At 39.8% G+C, this 18,680-nt stretch overlaps 1 protein-coding gene across 2 annotated transcripts in view; it reads right to left on the bottom strand.

The window, feature by feature from the left end:
• The window catches only part of LOC126251546 (1-phosphatidylinositol 3-phosphate 5-kinase), a 437,758-nt gene that overhangs the window by 252,505 nt on the left and 166,573 nt on the right, over window positions 1-18,680 (bottom strand). For both annotated transcript variants that reach the window (XM_049952056.1, XM_049952057.1), the window contains one exon: window positions 6,752-7,524. In XM_049952056.1, coding sequence (XP_049808013.1) covers window positions 6,752-7,524 — 773 coding nt within the window. The remainder of the gene's footprint in view (window positions 1-6,751; window positions 7,525-18,680) is intronic.

The following is an 18,680-nucleotide window of genomic DNA, read 5'->3' as shown; positions in this document are numbered from 1 at the left end:
AGACAGCCGTACCATAGCTGCAACCACAACAGAGGGGTATCTGTTGAGAGGCCAGACAAACGTGTTGTTCCTGAAAAGGGGCAGCAGCCTTTTTAGTAGTTTCAGGGCCAACAATCTGGATGATTGACTGATCTGGCCTTGTATCACTAACCAAAACGGCCTTGCTGTGCTGGTACTGCAAACGGCTGAAAGCAAGGGGAAACTACAGCCGTAATTTCTCCTGAGGGCATGCAGCTTTATTGTATGGTTAAATGATGATGGCGTCTTCTTGGGTAAAATATTATGGAGGTAAAACACTCCCTCATTCAGATCTCCGGGCGGGGACTACTCAGGAGGACGTCGTTATCGGGAAAAACAAAACTGGCGTTATACGGATACGAGCACGGTATGCCAGATACCTTAATCTGGCAGGAAGGTTAGAAAATTTAAAAAGGGAAATGGATAGATTAAAGTTAAATAAAGTGGGAATTAGTGAAGTTTGGTGGCAGGAGGAACAAGTCTTCTGGTCAGGTGAATACAGAGTTATAAATACAAAATCAAATAGGGGTAATGTAGGGGCAGGTTTAATAATGAATTAAAAAAAAAAAATAGGAGCACGGGTAAGCTACTATGAACAGCATAGTGAATGCATCATCGTAGCCAAGATAGACACGAAGTCCATGCCGGCCACAATGGTACAAGTATATATGCCAACTAGCTCCACAGATGAGGAAGAGATTGAAGAAATGTATGATGAGATAAAAAAAATTATTCAGATAGTGAAGGGAGACAAAAATTTAATAGTCTTTGGGGACTGGAATTCGATAGTAGGAAAAAAAAATAGAAGGAAGAGTAGTAGGTGAATATGGAATGGGGGTAAAGAATGAAAGAGGAAGCTGCCTGGTAGAATTTTCACAGCGCATAACTTAATCATAGTTAACACTTGGTTTAAGAATCATGAAAGAAGGTTGTATACATGGAAGAGGCCTGAAGGCACTGGAATGTTTCAGATAGATTATATAATGGTAAGACAGAGATTTTGTTGAGAGTCCACATTTTAAACTGTAAGACATTTCCAGGAGCAGATGTGGACTCTGTTCACAATCTATTGGTTATGAACTGTAGACTAAAACTGAAAAAACTGCAATAAGGCAGCAATTTAAGAAGATGGGACCTGGGCAAACTGAAAGAACCAGAGGTTGTGGAGTGTGTCAGAGAGAGCATTAGAGAACGATTGACAAGAACGGGAGAAAGAAATATGGCAGAAGAAGAATTGCTAGCTTTGAGAGATGAAATAGTGAAGGCAGCACAGGATCAAGTAGGTAAAAATACAAGGGCTAGTAGAAATCCTTGGGTAACAGAAGAAATATTGAATTTAATTGATGAAAGGAGGAAATATAAAAATGCAGTAAACAAAGCAGGCAAAAAGGAATATAAATGTCTCAAAAATGAGATCGACAGGAAGAGCAAAATGGCTAAGCAGGGATGGCTAGAGGATAAATGTAAGGATGTAGGGGCATATATCACTCGTGGCAAGATAGATACTGCCTACAGGAAAATTAAAGAGACCTTTGGAGAGAAGAGAACCACTTGTATGAATATCAAGAGCTCAGATGGCAACCCAGTTCTAAGCAAAGAAGGGAAGGCAGAAAGGTGGAAGGAGTATATAGAGGGTTTATACAAGGGTCATGTACTTGAAGACAATATTATGGAAATGGAAGAGGATGTAGATGAAGATGAAATGGGAGATAAGATACTGCGTGAAGAGTTTGACAGAGCACTGGAAGACCTGAGTCGAAACAAGGCCCCGGGAGTAGACAACATTCCATTAGAACTACTGATGGCCTTGGGAGAGCCAATCATGACAAAACTCTACCATCTGGTGAGCAAGATGTATGAGACAGGCGAAATACCCACAGACTTCAAGAAGAATGTACAATAATTCCAATCCCAAATGAAAGCAGGTGTTGACAGATGTGAAAATTACCGAACTATCAGTTTAATAAGTCACAGCTGCAAAATACTAACGCGAACTCTTTACAGACGAATGGAAAAACTGGTAGAAGCGGACCTCGGGGAAGATCAGTTTGGATTCCGTAGAAATGTTGGAACACGTGAGGCAACATTCACCCTATGACTTATCTTAGAAGATAGATTATTTGTAGAATTAGAGAAAGCTTATGACAATATTGACTGGAATACTCTCTTTCAGATTCTGAAGGTGGCAGGGGCCAAATACAGTGAGTTAAAGGCTATTTACAATTTGTACAGACACCAGATGGCAGTTATAAGAGTCAAGGGGCATGAAAGGGAAGCAGTGGTTGGGAAGGGAGTGAGACATGGTTCTAGCCTATCCATGATGTTATTCAACTTATATATTGAGCAAGCAGTAAAGGAAACAAAAGAAAAATTTGGAGTACGAATTAAAAGCCATGGAGAAGAAATAAAAACTTTGAGGTTTGCCGATGACATAGTAATTCTGCCAGAGACTGCAAAGGACTTGGAAGAGCAGTTGAATGGAATGGACTGTGTCTTGAAAGGATGATATAAGGTGAACAAGTACAAAAGCAAAACAAGGATAACGGAATGTAGTCTAATTAAATCAAGTGATGCTCAGGGAAGGATTAGGAAATGAGACACTTAAAGTAGTAAATGAGTTTTACTATTTGGGAGTAAAATAACTGATGATGGTCGAAGTAGAGAGGATATAAAATGTAGACTGGCAATGGCAAGGAAAGCGTTTCTGAAGAAGAAGAATTTGTTAACATCGAGTATATATTTAAGTGTCGGGAAGTCTTTTCTGAAAGTATTTGTATGGAGTGTAGCCATGTATGGATGTGAAACATGGATGATAAGTAGTTTAGACAAGCAAAGGATAGAAGCTTTCGAAATGAGGTGCTACAGAAGAATGCTGAAGATCAGATGGGTAGATCACATAACTAATGAGGAGGTACTGAAAAGAATTAGGGAGAAGAGACATTTGTAGCACATCTTGACTAGGAGAAGAGATCGGGTGGTAGGACATGTTGTGAGGCATCAAGGGATCACCAATTTAGTATTGGAGGGCAGTGTGGAGGGTAAAATTTGTAGAGGGAGACCAAGAGATGAATACACTAAGCAGATTCAGAAGGATGTCAGTTGCAGTAGGTACTTGGAGATGAAGCAGCTTGCACAGGATAGAGTAGCATGGAGAGCTGCATCAAACCAGTCTGTGAACTGAACACCACAACAACAACACAACAGTTGTAATCATCTGGCTCAGCCCCAAGGAGTCTTTCAAGCTTTGGCTCACAGGGCACTAGAGTTACACCCGCTATTATAATGTACCTAGAGATAAGATTTTCATTATCAGTTGATCAAAAAGGGCTTAATTTAGTTACACACATTCACAAAAATAAAAGTGGGTATAATTTCTTTTTGCTTTTAAGGAGAATGATGTGGATTTAAAAAATGTCAGTCAAATGAAACCCAACTTGCACTATTCTCTCATGACATCCTGAAAGCCACAGATCAAGGCAGACAGGTAGATGCAATACTTCTTGACTTATGAAAAATATTTGGCACAGTACCACATCAAAGTTAATTAACTGCAGTACATTTATATTAGGTATCAGAAAAAAATCTGTGGCTCGCTAGAGGATTTATTTGCATGCAGGCCAGAGCATGCAGAATCATCAACATAAGTAGAAGTAACTACAGGCCTGTCCCATAAACACAAGGCCCTTATTATTCCTAAAATCATGCCCTGAAACAAGAGCCATTCTGTCTAAAATCTTGCCCACCACACTTGGAATAGCTTCTCATCACCCTCCCAAACTTCGCAATATTCTTATCAGACCCTATGCTCCTTCTGCACCCATCTCCCTACTCCATGGCTCCGCTGCAAGACTGGCGCTATGCATCCTCCTACCACCACCTATAACAGCCCTGTAAATGGTAAAACATATACTATCAAAGGGAGAGTCACCTGGGAAACGACACATCATAGACCAGCTGTTACGGAAACACTGTTTCACTTTTTAAATTGGCATGATTACCACCAAATTCTTAATTAGGACGAATGGCCATAGGCAGAGGGTGTAAACTGGCAACATGCAATAGCATGTTGCAGAGCATGCTCTACAAAATACAGTCGTGACCTCGGTGCCTGTTTCACCACAGGCACCGTCTGGGTTCCTCCCCCAGACACCAGTTTCTCATAACTCTGTAGGTGGCAACTAGTGCTACAACATGTCCTTGGTTCTCACCAACCACATGGGATTAATTTAAATTAATTTCTTCTGTCTCATCATTTCTTCACAGTAACTGTTCTTTTCTTCACTACGTTTTAGTTTTCTACATCTTTGTCTCAGCCATCTATTTTTCCCCGTCCCTTCCCATCTCTGTTACATACAATACATTTAGCTTTTCATTCTTATTAATTCATACATGATGTTTAAGCAGTAATCTTTGTCTTGCATATTACCCTGGCTTCCATTTTTAAGCTCTCAGGTTTTCAAATCTCGCCCGATGTAGTCCCCAACAATCAGTCTTTCCTTATCGTCCCATGTGGTAAGTCTCCCCTGACTCAGAGTTCTGGGTGACTTTCCCGAAATCTACCCCATTTCCTAGACCTCTCCAGTCTTTTTCCTTCACCCCTCTTCCTTCCCCTTCAACCTTTCTGCCTGAAGAAGGAGCCACTGGCTCTGAAAGCTTGGCTAATTCAACCCTCTTTTATGAGTGTGTTCTGCCGCTGCTTGGTCAGTAGATTTCTTTATCTATCCAATTACATTATTTTGTTAAAAACTGATTGTTTTCATAGTTATATTAGAGTACATATATAGATCTAGATAAAGGAGAAAATCATAAAGTCCTATACAAATAGCAAAGACTGTACTTAATGTAAATAATGCTGTAGGTAATATTTGATGCCTCAGTGTGTGTTCCATCGATCTCTCTCTTCTTCTACGCTAGTTGTGCCATAAAGCTCTTTTTTCCCAATATGATTCAGTGTCTCTCCTTTACTAATTTGATGTACCTAGCTAATCTTCAGTATTCTTCTGTAGCAACAGAATTCAAAAGCTTCTATTCTCTTCTAAAAATACTTACAGAAAAGACTTCCTAAAATTTAAGTCCTATAAGGTTGAAGCACAGATGTCATGAGATACAGACATAATGAGACTGAAACATGGGCAAATTTGAGATTTATATTGCAACAATATAAGGCTCCATTATTTTGACTTTTGTTACATCTGGGATTATTAGAGTAAAATACTTTTTTTCATGTACCTTGAATGAACTTTGCATGTAAATTGTTTCCTGAACTATGCTGATAATCTCATCAGAAACTATACAGAAGTATGGTAATAGCTATTATGAATGCTATTATAATAGAGAAATCTACATTTTTAAGACTGAGAAAAAAGGCAGATGAATGAAAAGATGGTCGTTCTCTTGTTTATATCACATAGAGAGGTAGAGAAGTGTATACTTATTCTCTCAGTAAGTCAGAATGTGGCAAAATAAGGCAATTCAAAACAGAGAATAACCTAGATTAGTTGATTAAACACAAGCACACCTTGTGAGTTGTTTTTAAACATATGATTTGGTAGCGAAGTGGCACAGGAGACTGGTGTTCCCCCATCACACTGCATGTAGGCATCATGATATGCACCCCTTTGTTCTTCCATACATTATTTTTTGTTTTCAAATGAAGAAAGCACCTTTAATTTTAACTTAACTCCAACTACAGTTTTGGGAGTGTACACTGTGAAGAAGCCTAGCACTGATCTCAAGAATTTCGGAACCCTTGATGTGAATGAAACCACAGGTAAAAAGTCTTATCCATTGTTTAGTGTCATTGTCAACATGTAAATCCAATTTGGAAAAACTATTCAAATTTAAAATGGATTATTGATCCATGGAGGTGACAATATCTGGTAGTGAAGTGGTGAGTCAGAGGTGGTGTATAAGTGATGGCATTTGAAAGGTCTGAGTGGTTATATCATCATGATACACTGCATGTAGACAGCATTTTACCGTGTATATAGCACTCTGACAATAAAAAATAAATAAATACAAAATTGTAAAGACACCGAGAACACACATTAGTTAAGAACACTTTATAATAAGAATCAAAGTAACTCAAACAATGTAGGATTTCATGCCCACGTTTACTTCAGTTGAAACTTACAGCCCAATAGTATGTGGTACATATATGAAACTATTTCCTGATCTTTCATCTCCGACTGCAGGAGACAGCATCAGAGGTAAAACAGCAAATCCATAATTGGTTTGAAGGGATCATGAAATCACCATTCACTGTGTGATTCCAAATGCATGATTATCTCTGTCTGACAGCATCATTCACTGTCAATTATTTTTAATCAAGAACAATGATGCCGGCAAGAGTTAATCACAGATTTGGTATTACTTGACAAACTGTGGTGCCCTCTACACAGCTCTATAAATTTGGGTGTCCCTTAAGCCCTTGATGCACTTGCCATTTACTCTGAAGATGTCTCCTGCATTCAGAGACACAATGTTAGGAAGTGGTCTTTAAAGCCCAGATGTTTCAACTGAAGAATCCTGATAACTGACTACAAACACAACTGTTCTGAATTAATATATCAAGAATCTGCCTGTCTGGCAAAGTAAAATGCATGTTTTGTTGGAGGAAACAATGTAGGCCAACAAAATCCTGCTTTTATAATTTGATCTGTCGCTAATCAATTTGTTAAATTGAATTCAGTTTATATCTGAAAGCCAAATATAAATATTCTCCTAATCTTACCTTTATATATGGTGAACCTGACAGAATTGTATCATCTAGAGCTTTCCTAAACTGGTTACACAGTGGAAGCTCTGAAACTGAGAGAGAGGGTCCATTCTGACTGTCAGTACTAAAAACATCATCTTCAAGGTTGAGGTATGAATGTAGTGGATCACTAAAATCACTGATAGATTCCACATTCATCTTCCTGTCATCTGAAGGTGATTTTTCTTTATTTGAAGGATGAGAACATGTGCACGTGGAGATATTTTTTGTGTCCAGTAACTCTTTTTTAACACTAAAATCCTGCACATTTTCATTCTCTGTTTTTTTGCAGGGTTCCCCCATTTCTACAGAAATATTTTCTATAGTTTCACAAACACATTTAGTAAGCACAGTTTCTTGATGTAGCATCTCACAAATTTCTTTAATGTTTTCATTGGAATAGTACTGTTGTTGAGCAGAGGAGACAGAATTTTGTTTATTTTGCTTCCCATTTTCTTTAGGGTATGCACACGTAGAACTCAAAATTTCTTCTCGCACCGACTTAATGGGTGCAGCTCCAGAATAACTGTTCTCCTCCATAAACGTATATTTTGGTAGTGGTGGTGGACAAGCAAATTCATCCATCAAGAAAGCTCTTTCCAAACACCAGTTGTAACGTACATAAGTCATAAAACTAGTCACTCTCTTAAGTTTGGCAAGTTCTTGTTCTGAAGCACCGCGCAGCAAGACTGTACATCCAAGGTGTGGTAAGGGACATCCTTCAAAAACCATAAGTGTTTTTATGGCACCTGAAAACAAAACTGAAAATAATTATAAGTAAACAAGAACATACCAGTATTTTTTTACCTTCATCTAAAAGTGATTAACAATATTTATTTGATGAATAAATTTTTACACACCAAAATAGCATTAATGTAACAAAAATATAAATCAGGAAATATTACTTAATATCGTACAGTACTTTTTGGATGCTGAGGGACAAAGTGGGGTTGGTAATTATATGGAAAACCTTTGGCAACAAAAGTTCCCACAAGCACCAACCAATTGTTAATAAGTGTAGTTTTATAACATTTTGAATGGTGGACATGACAAAAATCAAAAAATAATAGCAACTGTCATAAATTGTTCATTACAGTTAATAGAATAAATATTGAATAATTTTAACAGTTTCAACAGAAAATTAAATCGAGCGAGGTGGTGCAGTGGTTAGCACACCAGACTCACATGCAGGACGACAACGGCTCAATCCCGCGTCCGGTCATCCTGATTTAGGTTTTCTGTGATTTCCCTAAATCACTTCAGGCAAATGCTGGGATGGTTCCTTTGAAAAGGCACGGCCAACTTCCTTCCCCATACTTCCCTAATCCGATGAGACCGAAGACCTCGCAGTTTGGCCCCCTCACCCACATCAACCCAACACAGAAAATTAAAAACTTTAAACATTATCTCCCATGATTTTTTCATGTAATATATTTAAATCTTTTGCGGACATCTTTACATTGTTTTGTCTGTGTGACAGTGTCCATAATGCATAAATAATGTTTGTCGTTATTGTACTTACACTCTGTTGTTGTTGTTGTTGTTGTCGTCTTCAGTCCTGAGACTGGTTTGATGCAGCTCTCCATGCTACCCTATACTGTGCAAGTTTCTTCATCTCCAAGTACTTACTGAAACCTAAATCCTTCTGAATCTGCTTAGTGTATTCATCTGTAGGTCTCCCTCTACGATTTTTACCCTCCAAGCTGCCCTCCGATTCTAAATTTGTGATGCCTTGATGCCTCAGAACATTTCCTACCAACCTGTCCCTTCTTCTTGTCAGTTTGTGCCACAAACACCTCCCCAATTCTATTCAATACCTCCTCATTAGCTATATGATTTACCCATCTAGTCTTCAGCATTCTTCTGTAGCACCACATTTTGAAAGCTTCTATTCTCTTCTTGTCCAAACTATTTATTGTCCATGTTTCACTTCCATACGTGGCTACACTCCATACAAATACTTTCAGAAAAGGCTTGTTGTTGTTGTTGTTGTTGTGGTCTTCAGTCCTGAGACTGGTTTGATACAGCTCTCCATGCTACTCTATCCTGTGCAAGCTTCTTCATCTCCCAGTACCTACTGCAACCTACATCCTTCTGAATCTGCTTAGTGTATTCATCTCTTGGTCTCCCTCTACGATTTTTACCCTCCACGCTGCCCTCCAATGCTAAATTTGTGATCCCTTGATGCCTCAAAACATGTCCTACCAACCGATCCCTTCTTCTAGTCAAGTTGTGCCACAAACTTTTCTTCTCCCCAATCCTACTCAATACCTCCTCATTAGTTATGTGATCTACCCACCTTATCTTCAGCATTCTTCTGTAGAACAACATTTCGAAAGCTTCTATTCTCTTCTTGTCCAAACTAGTTATCGTCCATGTTTCACTTCCATACATGGCTACACTCCATACAAATACTTTCGGAAACAACTTCCTGACACTTAAATCTATACTCGATGTTAACAAATTTCTCTTCTTCAGCAACGATTTCCTTGCCATTGCCAGTCTACATTTTATATCCTCTCTACTTCGACCATCATCAGTTATTTTTCTCCCTAAATATCAAAACTCTTTTACTACTTTAAGTGTCTCATTTCCTAATCTAATCCCCTCAGCATCACCCGATTTAATTTGACCACATTCCATTATCCTCGTTTTGCTTTTGTTGATGTTCATCTTATATCCTCCTATCAAGACATTGTCCATTCCGTTCAACTGCTCTTCCAAGTCCTTTGCTGTCTCTGACAGAATTACAATGTCATCGGCGAACCTCAAAGTTTTTACTTCTTCTCCATGAATTTTAATACCTACTCCAAATTTTTCTTTTGTTTCCTTTACTGCTTGCTCAATATACAGATTGAATAACATCGGGGAGAGGCTACAACCCTGTCTCACTCCTTTCCCAACCACTGCTTCCCTTTATGCCCCTCGACTCTTATAACTGCCATCTGGTTTCTGTACAAATTGTAAATAGCCTTTCGCTCCCTGTATTTTACCCCTGCCACCTTCAGAATTTGAAAGAGAGTATTCCAGTTAACGTTGTCAAAAGCTTTCTCTAAGTCTACAATTGCTAGAAATGTAGGGTTGCCTTTTCTTAATCTTTCTTCTAAGATAAGTCGTAAGGTTAGTATTGCCTCACGTGTTCCAACATTTCTACGGAATCCAAACTGATCTTCCCCGAGGTCCGCTTCTACCAGTTTTTCCATTCGTCTGTAAAGAGTTCGCGTCAGTATTTTGCAGCTGTGACTTATTAAACTGATAGTTCGGTAATTTTCACATCTGTCAACACCTGCTTTCTTTGGGATTGGAATTATTATACATTCTTCTTGAAGTCTTTGGGTATTTCGCCTGTCTCATACATCTTGCTCACCAAATGGTAGAGTTTTGTCATGATTGGCTCTCCCAAGGCCATCAGTAGTTCTAATGGAATGTTGTCTACTCCCGGGGCCTTGTTTCGACTCAGGCCTTCCAGTGCTCTGTCAAACTCTTCACACAGTATCTTATCTCCCATTTCATCTTCATCTACATCCTCTTCCATTTCCATAATATTGTCTTCAAGTACATGACCCTTGTATAAACCCTCTATATACTCCTTCCACCTTTCTGCCTTCCCTTCTTTGCATAGAACTGGGTTGCCATCTGAGCTCTTGATATTCATACAAGTGGTTCTCTTCTCTCCAAAGGTCTCTTTAATTTTCCTGTAGGCAGTATCTGTCTTACCCCTAGTGAGATAAGCCTCTACATCCTTACATTTGTCCTCTAGCCATCCCTGCTTAGCACTTTTGCACTTCCTGTTGATCTCATTTTTGAGACGTTTGTATTCCTTTTTGCCTGCTTCATTTACTGCATTTTTATATTTTCTCCTTTCATCAATTAAATTCAATATTTCTTCTGTAACCCAAGGATTTCTATTAGCCCTCGTCTTTTTACCTACTTGATCCTCTGCTGCCTTCACTCCTTCATCCCTCAGAGCTACCCATTCTTCTTCTACTGTATTTCTTTCCCCCATTCCTGTCAATCGCACCCTAATGCTGTCCCTGAAACTCTCTACAACCTCTGGTTCTTTCAGTTTATCCAGGTCCCATCTCCTTAAATTCCCACCTTTCGCAGTTTCTTCAGTTTCAATCTGCAGTTCATAACCAATAGATTGTGGTCAGAATCCACATCTGCCCCTGGAAATGTCTTACAATTTAAAACGTGGTTCGTAAATCTCTGTCTTACCATTATATAATCTATCCGATACCTTTTAGTATCTCCAGGATTCTTCCAGGTACACAACCTTCTTTTATGATTCTTGAACCAAGTGTTAGCTATGATTAAGTTATGCTCTGTGCAAAATTCTACAAGGCGGCTTCCTCTTCCATTTCTTCCCACCAATCCATATTCACCTACTATGTTTCCTTCTCTCCCTTTCCCTACTGACGAATTCCAGTCAACCATGACTATTAAATTTTCGTCTCCCTTCACTGCCTGAATAATTTCTTTTATCTCGTCATACATTTCATCAATTTCTTCATCATCTGCAGAGCTAGTTGGCATATAAACTTGTACTACTGTAGTAGGCATGGGCTTTGTGTCTATCTTGGCCACAATAATGCGTTCACTATGCTGTTTGTAGTAGCTAACCCGTACTCCTATTTTTTTATTCATTATTAAACCTACTCCTGCATTACCCCTATTTGATTTTGTATTTATAACCCTGTAATCACCTGACCAAAAGTCTTGTTCCTCCTGCCACCAAACTTCACTAATTCCCACTATATCTAACTTTAACCTATCCATTTCCCTTTTTAAATTTTCTAACCTACCTGCCCGATCAAGGGATCTGACATCCCACGCTCCGATCCGTATAATGCCAGTTTTCTTTCTCCTGATAACGACGTCCTCTTGAGTAGTCCCCGCCCGGAGATCCGAATGGTGGACTATTTTACCTCCGGAATATTTTACCCAAGAGGACGACATCATCATTTAATCATACAGTAAAGCTGCATGTCCTCGGGAAAAATTATGGCTGCAGTTTCCCCTTGCTTTCAGCCGTTCGCAGTACCAGCACAGCAAGGTCGTTTTGGTTAATGTTACAAGGCCAGATCAGTCAATCATCCAGACTGTTGCCCCTGCAACTACTGAAAAGGCTGCTGCCCCTCTTAAGGAACCAAATGTTTGTCTGGCCTCTCAACAGATACCCCTCCGATGTGGTTGCACCTACGGTACGGCCATCTGTATCGCTGAGGCACGCAAGCCTCCCCACCAACGGCAAGGTCCATGGTTCATGGGGGGGCTTCCTGACACTTAAATCTATACTCGATGTTAACAAATATCTCTTCTTCAAAAAAGCTTTCCTTGCCATTGCCAGTCTACATTTTATATCCTCTCAACTTCAACCATTATCAGTTATTTTACTTCCTAAATAGCAAAACTCATTTACTACTTTCAGTGTCTCATTTCCTAATATAATTCCCTAAGAATCATCCAATTTAATTCGACTACATTCCATTATCCTCATTTTGCTTTTGTTGATGTTCATCTTATATCCTCCTTTCAAGACATGGTCCATTCCGTTCAACTGCTCTTCCAAGTCCTTTGCTGTCTCTGACAGAATTACAATGTCATCGGCAAACCTCAAAGTTTTTATTTCTTCTCAATGAATTTTAATACCTACTCCGAATTTTTCTTTTGTTTCCTTTACTGCTTGCTCAATATAGAGATTGAATAACATCAGGGAGAGGCTACAACCCTGTCTCTCTCCCTTCTCAACCACAGCTTCCCTTTCACGCCCCAGCCTCTTATAACTGCCATCTGGTTTCTGTACAAATTATAAATAGCCTTTTGCTCCATGTATTTTATCACTGCCACCTTTAGAATTTGAAAGAGAGTATTCCAGTCAACATTGTCAAAATCTTTCTCTAAGTCTACAAATGCTAGAAACTCATGTTTGCCTTTCCTTAATCTTTCTTCTAAGATAAGTCGTAAGGCCCCCCCATGAACCATGGACCTTGCCATTGGTGGGGAGGCTTGAGTGCCTCAGCGATACAGATAGCCGTACCGTAGGTGCAACCACAACGGAGGGGTATCTGTTGAGAGGCCAGACAAACATGTGGTTCCTTAAGAGGGGCAGCAGCCTTTTCAGTAGTTGCAGGGACAACAGTCTGGATGCTTGACTGATCTGGCCCTGTAACATTAACCAAAACGGCCTGCTTGTGCTGGTACTGCGAACGGCTGAAAGCAAGGGGAAACTACAGCCGTAATTTTTCCCGAGGACATGCAGCTTTACTGTATGATTAAATGATGATGGCGTCCTCTTGGGTAAAATATTCTGGAGGCAAAATAGTCCCCCATTCGGATCTCCGGGCGGGGACTCCTCAAGGGGACGTCGTTATCAGGAGAAAGAAAACTGGCGTTCTACGAATCGGAGCGTGGAATGTCAGATCCCTGAATCGGGCAGGTAGGTTAGAAAATTTAAAAAGGGAAATGGATGGGTTAAAGTTAGATATAGTGGGAATTAGTGAAGTTTGGTGGCAGGAGGAACAAGACTTTTAGTCAGCTGATTACAGGGTTATAAATACAAAATCAAATAGGGGTAATGCAGGAGTAGGTTTAATAATGAACAAAAAAATAGGAGTGCGGGTTAGCTACTACAAACAGCATAGTGAACGCATTATTGTGGCCAAGATAGACGAAGCCCAGGCCTACGACAGAAGTACGAGTCTATATGCCAACTAGCTCTGCAGATGATGAAGAAATAGATGAAATGTATGACGAGATAAAAGAAATTATTCAGGTAGTGAAGGGAGACAAAAATTTAATAGTCATGGGAGACTGGAGTTCATCAGTAGGGAAAGGGAGAGAAGGAAACATAGTAGGTGAATATGGATTGGGGGGAAGAAATGAAAGAGGAAGCCGCCTTGTAGAATTTTGCACAGAGCATAACTTAATCATAGCTAACACTTGGTTCAAGAATCATAAAAGAAGGTTGTATACCTGGAAGAATCCTGGAGATACTAAAAGTTATCAGATAGACTATATAATGGTAAGACAGAGATTTAGGAACCAGGTTTTAAATTGTAAGACATTTCCAGGGGCAGATGTGGATTCTGACAACAATCTATTGGTTATGAACTGCAGATTGAAACTGAAGAAACTGCATAAAGGTGGGAATTTAAGGAGATGGGACCTGGATAAAATGAAAGAACCAGAGGTTGTAGAGAGTTTCAGGGAGAGCATAAGTGAACAATTGACAGGAATGGGGGAAAGAAATACAGTAGAAGAAGAATGGGTAGCTCTGAGGGATGAAGGAGTGAAGGCAGCAGAGGATCAAGTAGGTAAAAAGACGAGGGCTAATAGAAATCCTTGGGTTACAGAAGAAATATTGAATTTAATTGATGAAAGGAGAAAATATAAAAATGCAGTAAATGAAGCAGGCAAAAAGGAATACAAACGTCTCAAAACTGAGATCGACAGGAAGTGCAAAATGGCTAAGCAGGGTTGGCTAGAGGACAAATGTAAGGATGTAGAGGCTTGTCTCACTAGGGGTAAGATAGACACTGCCTACAGGAAAATTAGAGAGACCTTTGGAGAGAACAGAACCACTTGTAGTAATGTCAAGAGCTCAGATGGCAGCCCAGTTCTAAGCAAAGAAGGGAAGGCAGAAAGGTGGAAGGAGTATATAGAGGGTTTATACAAGGGCGATGAACTTGAGGACAATATTATGGAAATGGAAGAGGATGTAGATAAAGACGAAATGGGAGATATGATACTGCGTGAAGAGTTTGACAGAGCACTGAAAGACCTGAGTCGAAACAAGGCCCCGGGAGTAGACAACATTCCATTAGAACTACTGATGGCCTTGGGAGAGCCAGTCATGACAAAACTCTACCATCTGGTGAGCAAGATGTATGAGGCAGGCGAAGTACTCTCACACTTCAAGAAGAATGTAATAATTCCAATCCCAAAGAAAGCAGGTGTTGACAGATGTGAAAATTACCGAAATATCAGTTTAATAAGTCACAGCTGCAAAATGCTAACGCGAGTTCTTTACAGACGAATGGAAAAACTGGTAGAAGCGGACCTCGGGGAAGATCAGTTTGGATCTCCAATTTCATCTTCATCTACATTCTCTTCCATTTCCATAATATTGTCCTCAAGTACATCGCCCTTGAATAGGCCCTCTATATACTCCTTCCACCTTTCTGCTTTCCCTTCTTTGCTTAGAACTGGGTTGCCATCTGAGCTCTTGATATTCATACAAGTGGTTCTCTTTTCTCCAAATGTCACTTTAATTTTCCTGTAGGCAGTATATATCTTACCCCTAGTGAGATAAGCCTCTACATCCTTACATTTGTGCTCTAGCCATGCCTGCTTAGCAGTTTTGCACTTCCTGTCAATCTCATTTTTGAGACGTTTGTATTCCTTTTTGCCTGCTTCATTTACTGCATTTTTATATTTTCTCCTTTCATCAATTAAATTCAATACTTCTTCTGTTACCCATGGATTTCTACTAGCCCTCGTCTTTTTACTTACTTGATCTTCTGCTGCCTTCACTACTTCATCCCTCAGAGCTACCCATTCTTCTTCTACTGTATTTCTTTCCCCCATTCCTGTCAATTGTTCACTTATGCTCTCCCTGAAACTCTGTACAACTTCTGGTTTAGTCAGTTTATCCAGGTCCCATGTCCTTAAATTCCCATCTTTTTGCTGTTTCTTCACTTTTAATCTACAGTTCATAACCAATAGATTGTGGTCAGAGTCCACATCTGCACCTGGAAATGTCTTACAATTTAAAACGTGGATCCTAAATCTCTGTCTTACCATTATATAATCTATCTGATACCTTTTAGTATCTCTAGGATTCTTCCATGTATACAACCTTCTTTTATGATTCTTGAACCAAGTGTTAGCCACGATAAAGGTATGCTCTGTGCAAAATTCTACAAGGCGGCTTCCTCTTTCATTTCTTCCCCCCAATCCATATTCACCTACTATGTTTCCTTCTCTCCCTTTTCCTACTCTCGAATTCCAGTCACCCATGACTATTAAATTTTCGTCTCCCTTCACAACCTGAATAATTTCTTTTATCTCATCATACATTTCATCAATTTCTTCATCATCTGCAGAGCTAGTTGGCATATAAACTTGTACTACTGCAGTAGGAGTGGGCTTTGTTTCTATCTTGGCCACAATAATGCGTTCACTATGCTGTTTGTAGTAGCTTACCCGCACTCCTACTTTTTTATTCATTATTAAACCTACTCCTGCATTACCCCTATTTGATTTTGTATTTATAACCCTGTATTCACCTGACCAAAAGTCTTGTTCCTCCTGCCACCAAACTTCACTAATTCCCACTATATCTAACTTTAACCTATCCATTTCCCTTTTTAAATTTTCTAACCTACCTGCCCGATCAAGGGATCTGACATTCCACGCTCCGATCCGTAGAATGCCAGTTTTCTTTCTCCTGATAACGACGTCCTCTTGAGTAGTCCCCGCCCGGAGATCCGAATGGTGGACTATTTTACCTCCGGAATATTTTACCCAAGAGGACGCCATCATCATTTAACCATACAGTAAACCTGCATGCCCTCGGGAAAAATTACGGCTGTAGTTTCCCCTTGCTTTCAGCCATTCGCAGTACCAGCACAGCAAGGCCATTTTAGTTAGTGTTACAAGACCAGATCAGTCAATCATCCCAACTGTTGCCCCTGCAATTACTGAAAAGGCTGCTGCCCCTCTCAGAAACCACACGTTTGTCTGGCCTCTCAACAGATACCTGTCTGTTGTGGTTGCACCTACGGTACGGCCATCTGTATCGCTGAGGCACGCCAGCCTCCCCACCAATGGCAAGGTACATGGTTCATGGGGCGGACTTACACTCTATACAGTTGACTTATCATACTGCTCAACATGGAATATGTAACAGATTAATAAAAGGCACTTTAGCGGTGAACAAATGCAACCTCTGTGACTGATTGCTTATTAACAGGCCCTTGGACATAGCGACCATTTTGTCTCAATTTCACAGCATGCAGGAGCACCTTGCTCTGAAAGAAATGCCCAGTGTTGTAGCCTCCTCAATTAATATGGCAGTCTCATTTTACAGAGAGTATACTTAAGGCAAAAATAATGGATTTTTTCAGTGCAAAAGGGGAAGAAGAAACATTAGGTTTAAATTTCCACCATCAACAAGTTCTTTACTGATGATGTTCAGAGTCATATTTGACAAAGTTGAAGGTTAAAATTTCTTCATAGGAACCATCCCAGAATTCACTTTAAAACTAAGAAATTTAGGGAAACCACAGCAACCCTAAATCAAGATGAGAGGACCGAAATTAGAATATCATTCCTTCTCAAAGTGAAACCAGTGCTCCAACCACTACACCAACTTTTATCTCACATACCTTTCATTAACTGTACAAACTACATTACCATTACTGTCCACACAATAGACACAAATTATACCATGAAGCCTAGTAACAGAGTTTCTTGAATCAGCTTTAAATGAGGAAGCTAGAAATATATTACAACTACTACACATTGCTCCCAAAAACAATGCCTAGACAAAATTAGGCTAATCACGGCACGCAGTATAAGCTTAAGTAATCATTCTTCCTGCACGCCATATGTGAATTAACCTAGAAGAAACCATAATAACCATTACGAGGGTTGACCGAAATGCACCCACCTTTGCAACTCTTCAACAGTTGGCAGCATTGGTATGCGACACGTACTGACTTGTTCTGTAGCCTCTTCTATACAGCTCCAGTTGTGTTGTGTTGTGTTGTTACAGTGTAAAGTATGGAACCCTGCGTAGACGGTCAGCCAATGCAATTTAAGCAATGTGCAGTCATTGAATTCGTAACAGCAGAAGGTGTCACCTCGAAGGAGATTCATCAGAGAATGAAAGCAGTTTATGGTGATTGTGTTGATGTGAGTACTGTGCATCATTGAGCAAGTACGTTTAAAGATATTGAGGTGGGAATATCTGACCTGCATGACAAACAAAGAGTTGGACATCCTGTGACAACAACCACCGAGTTTCACAAGCAAAATGTTGACAGATTGATTCAGGATGATCGTCGTATTATAGTGCCTTGAGAATTTCGGGGTAAATTCTAGAGACACTCATATTTCCACTGTCTCAAACACGCGTTATTTTAGAGATGAGTGTGGTAAAATAGAACTGTGTCTATTGCACCACAATTGTGTGTGTGCAGGACGGACGTGTATCGGACGGATGATCAGCGTGGGCAGGTAGTCGCTGAGCCCACCTAAGAAGTTACACGTCCAGCTCAAGGAATAAATGTGACGTATTCCGTGCGACGTCAAACATTATTGTGAGAACATTTAAATGTTGTTGAAAGAAGAGAAGAGACAATTACTTCTTCATTCATTTTCTTACTTTTGTAAGGTCAGGACAGTTGTTTTGTCAAATCTGAGATAATGTCGAAACTGCATTTATTGAAAATGTACATAATAGTTTCTGACATTAAGACGATGTACGGGAACTTAGCAAACGTCAATATTCATGAGTCAAAGGATCGAGAGAACCTCAGTGTGTATAGTTGCTTTGTCCACTTGAAGTGTATAATGGCTGTTGCGTAATTAATCGATTAACTGCTAAAGTAAATCGTCACATCAAAATAGCCAAAGTGAGCACTACATGAAAAGGAGGAATTTTTGGAAGAAGATTGAGATGAGAAACAGTTGAGAGTTGCCACAGCACCACATAACGAGATGAAAACATTTGTCTGCAAGATTTGATTAAGAAGATTTGGTTGTGGGGAGGAAGTAATCCTCACGCATACAGTAACCAGCCGACGCCGATGCAGTAACCAGCCGATGCCGACGCAGTAACCAGCCAAAGCCGACTCAGTCGCAGTAACCCGCCATTGTTGCTGGTTGCTGTTTGAGT

The sequence above is a fragment of the Schistocerca nitens genome, chromosome 4, assembly GCF_023898315.1.
Source record: "Schistocerca nitens isolate TAMUIC-IGC-003100 chromosome 4, iqSchNite1.1, whole genome shotgun sequence".
Taxonomy (NCBI): Eukaryota; Metazoa; Arthropoda; class Insecta; order Orthoptera; family Acrididae; genus Schistocerca; species Schistocerca nitens.
The sequence above is the reverse complement of the archived record's forward strand: the minus strand, read 5'-3'. Positions and strand labels throughout refer to the sequence as shown.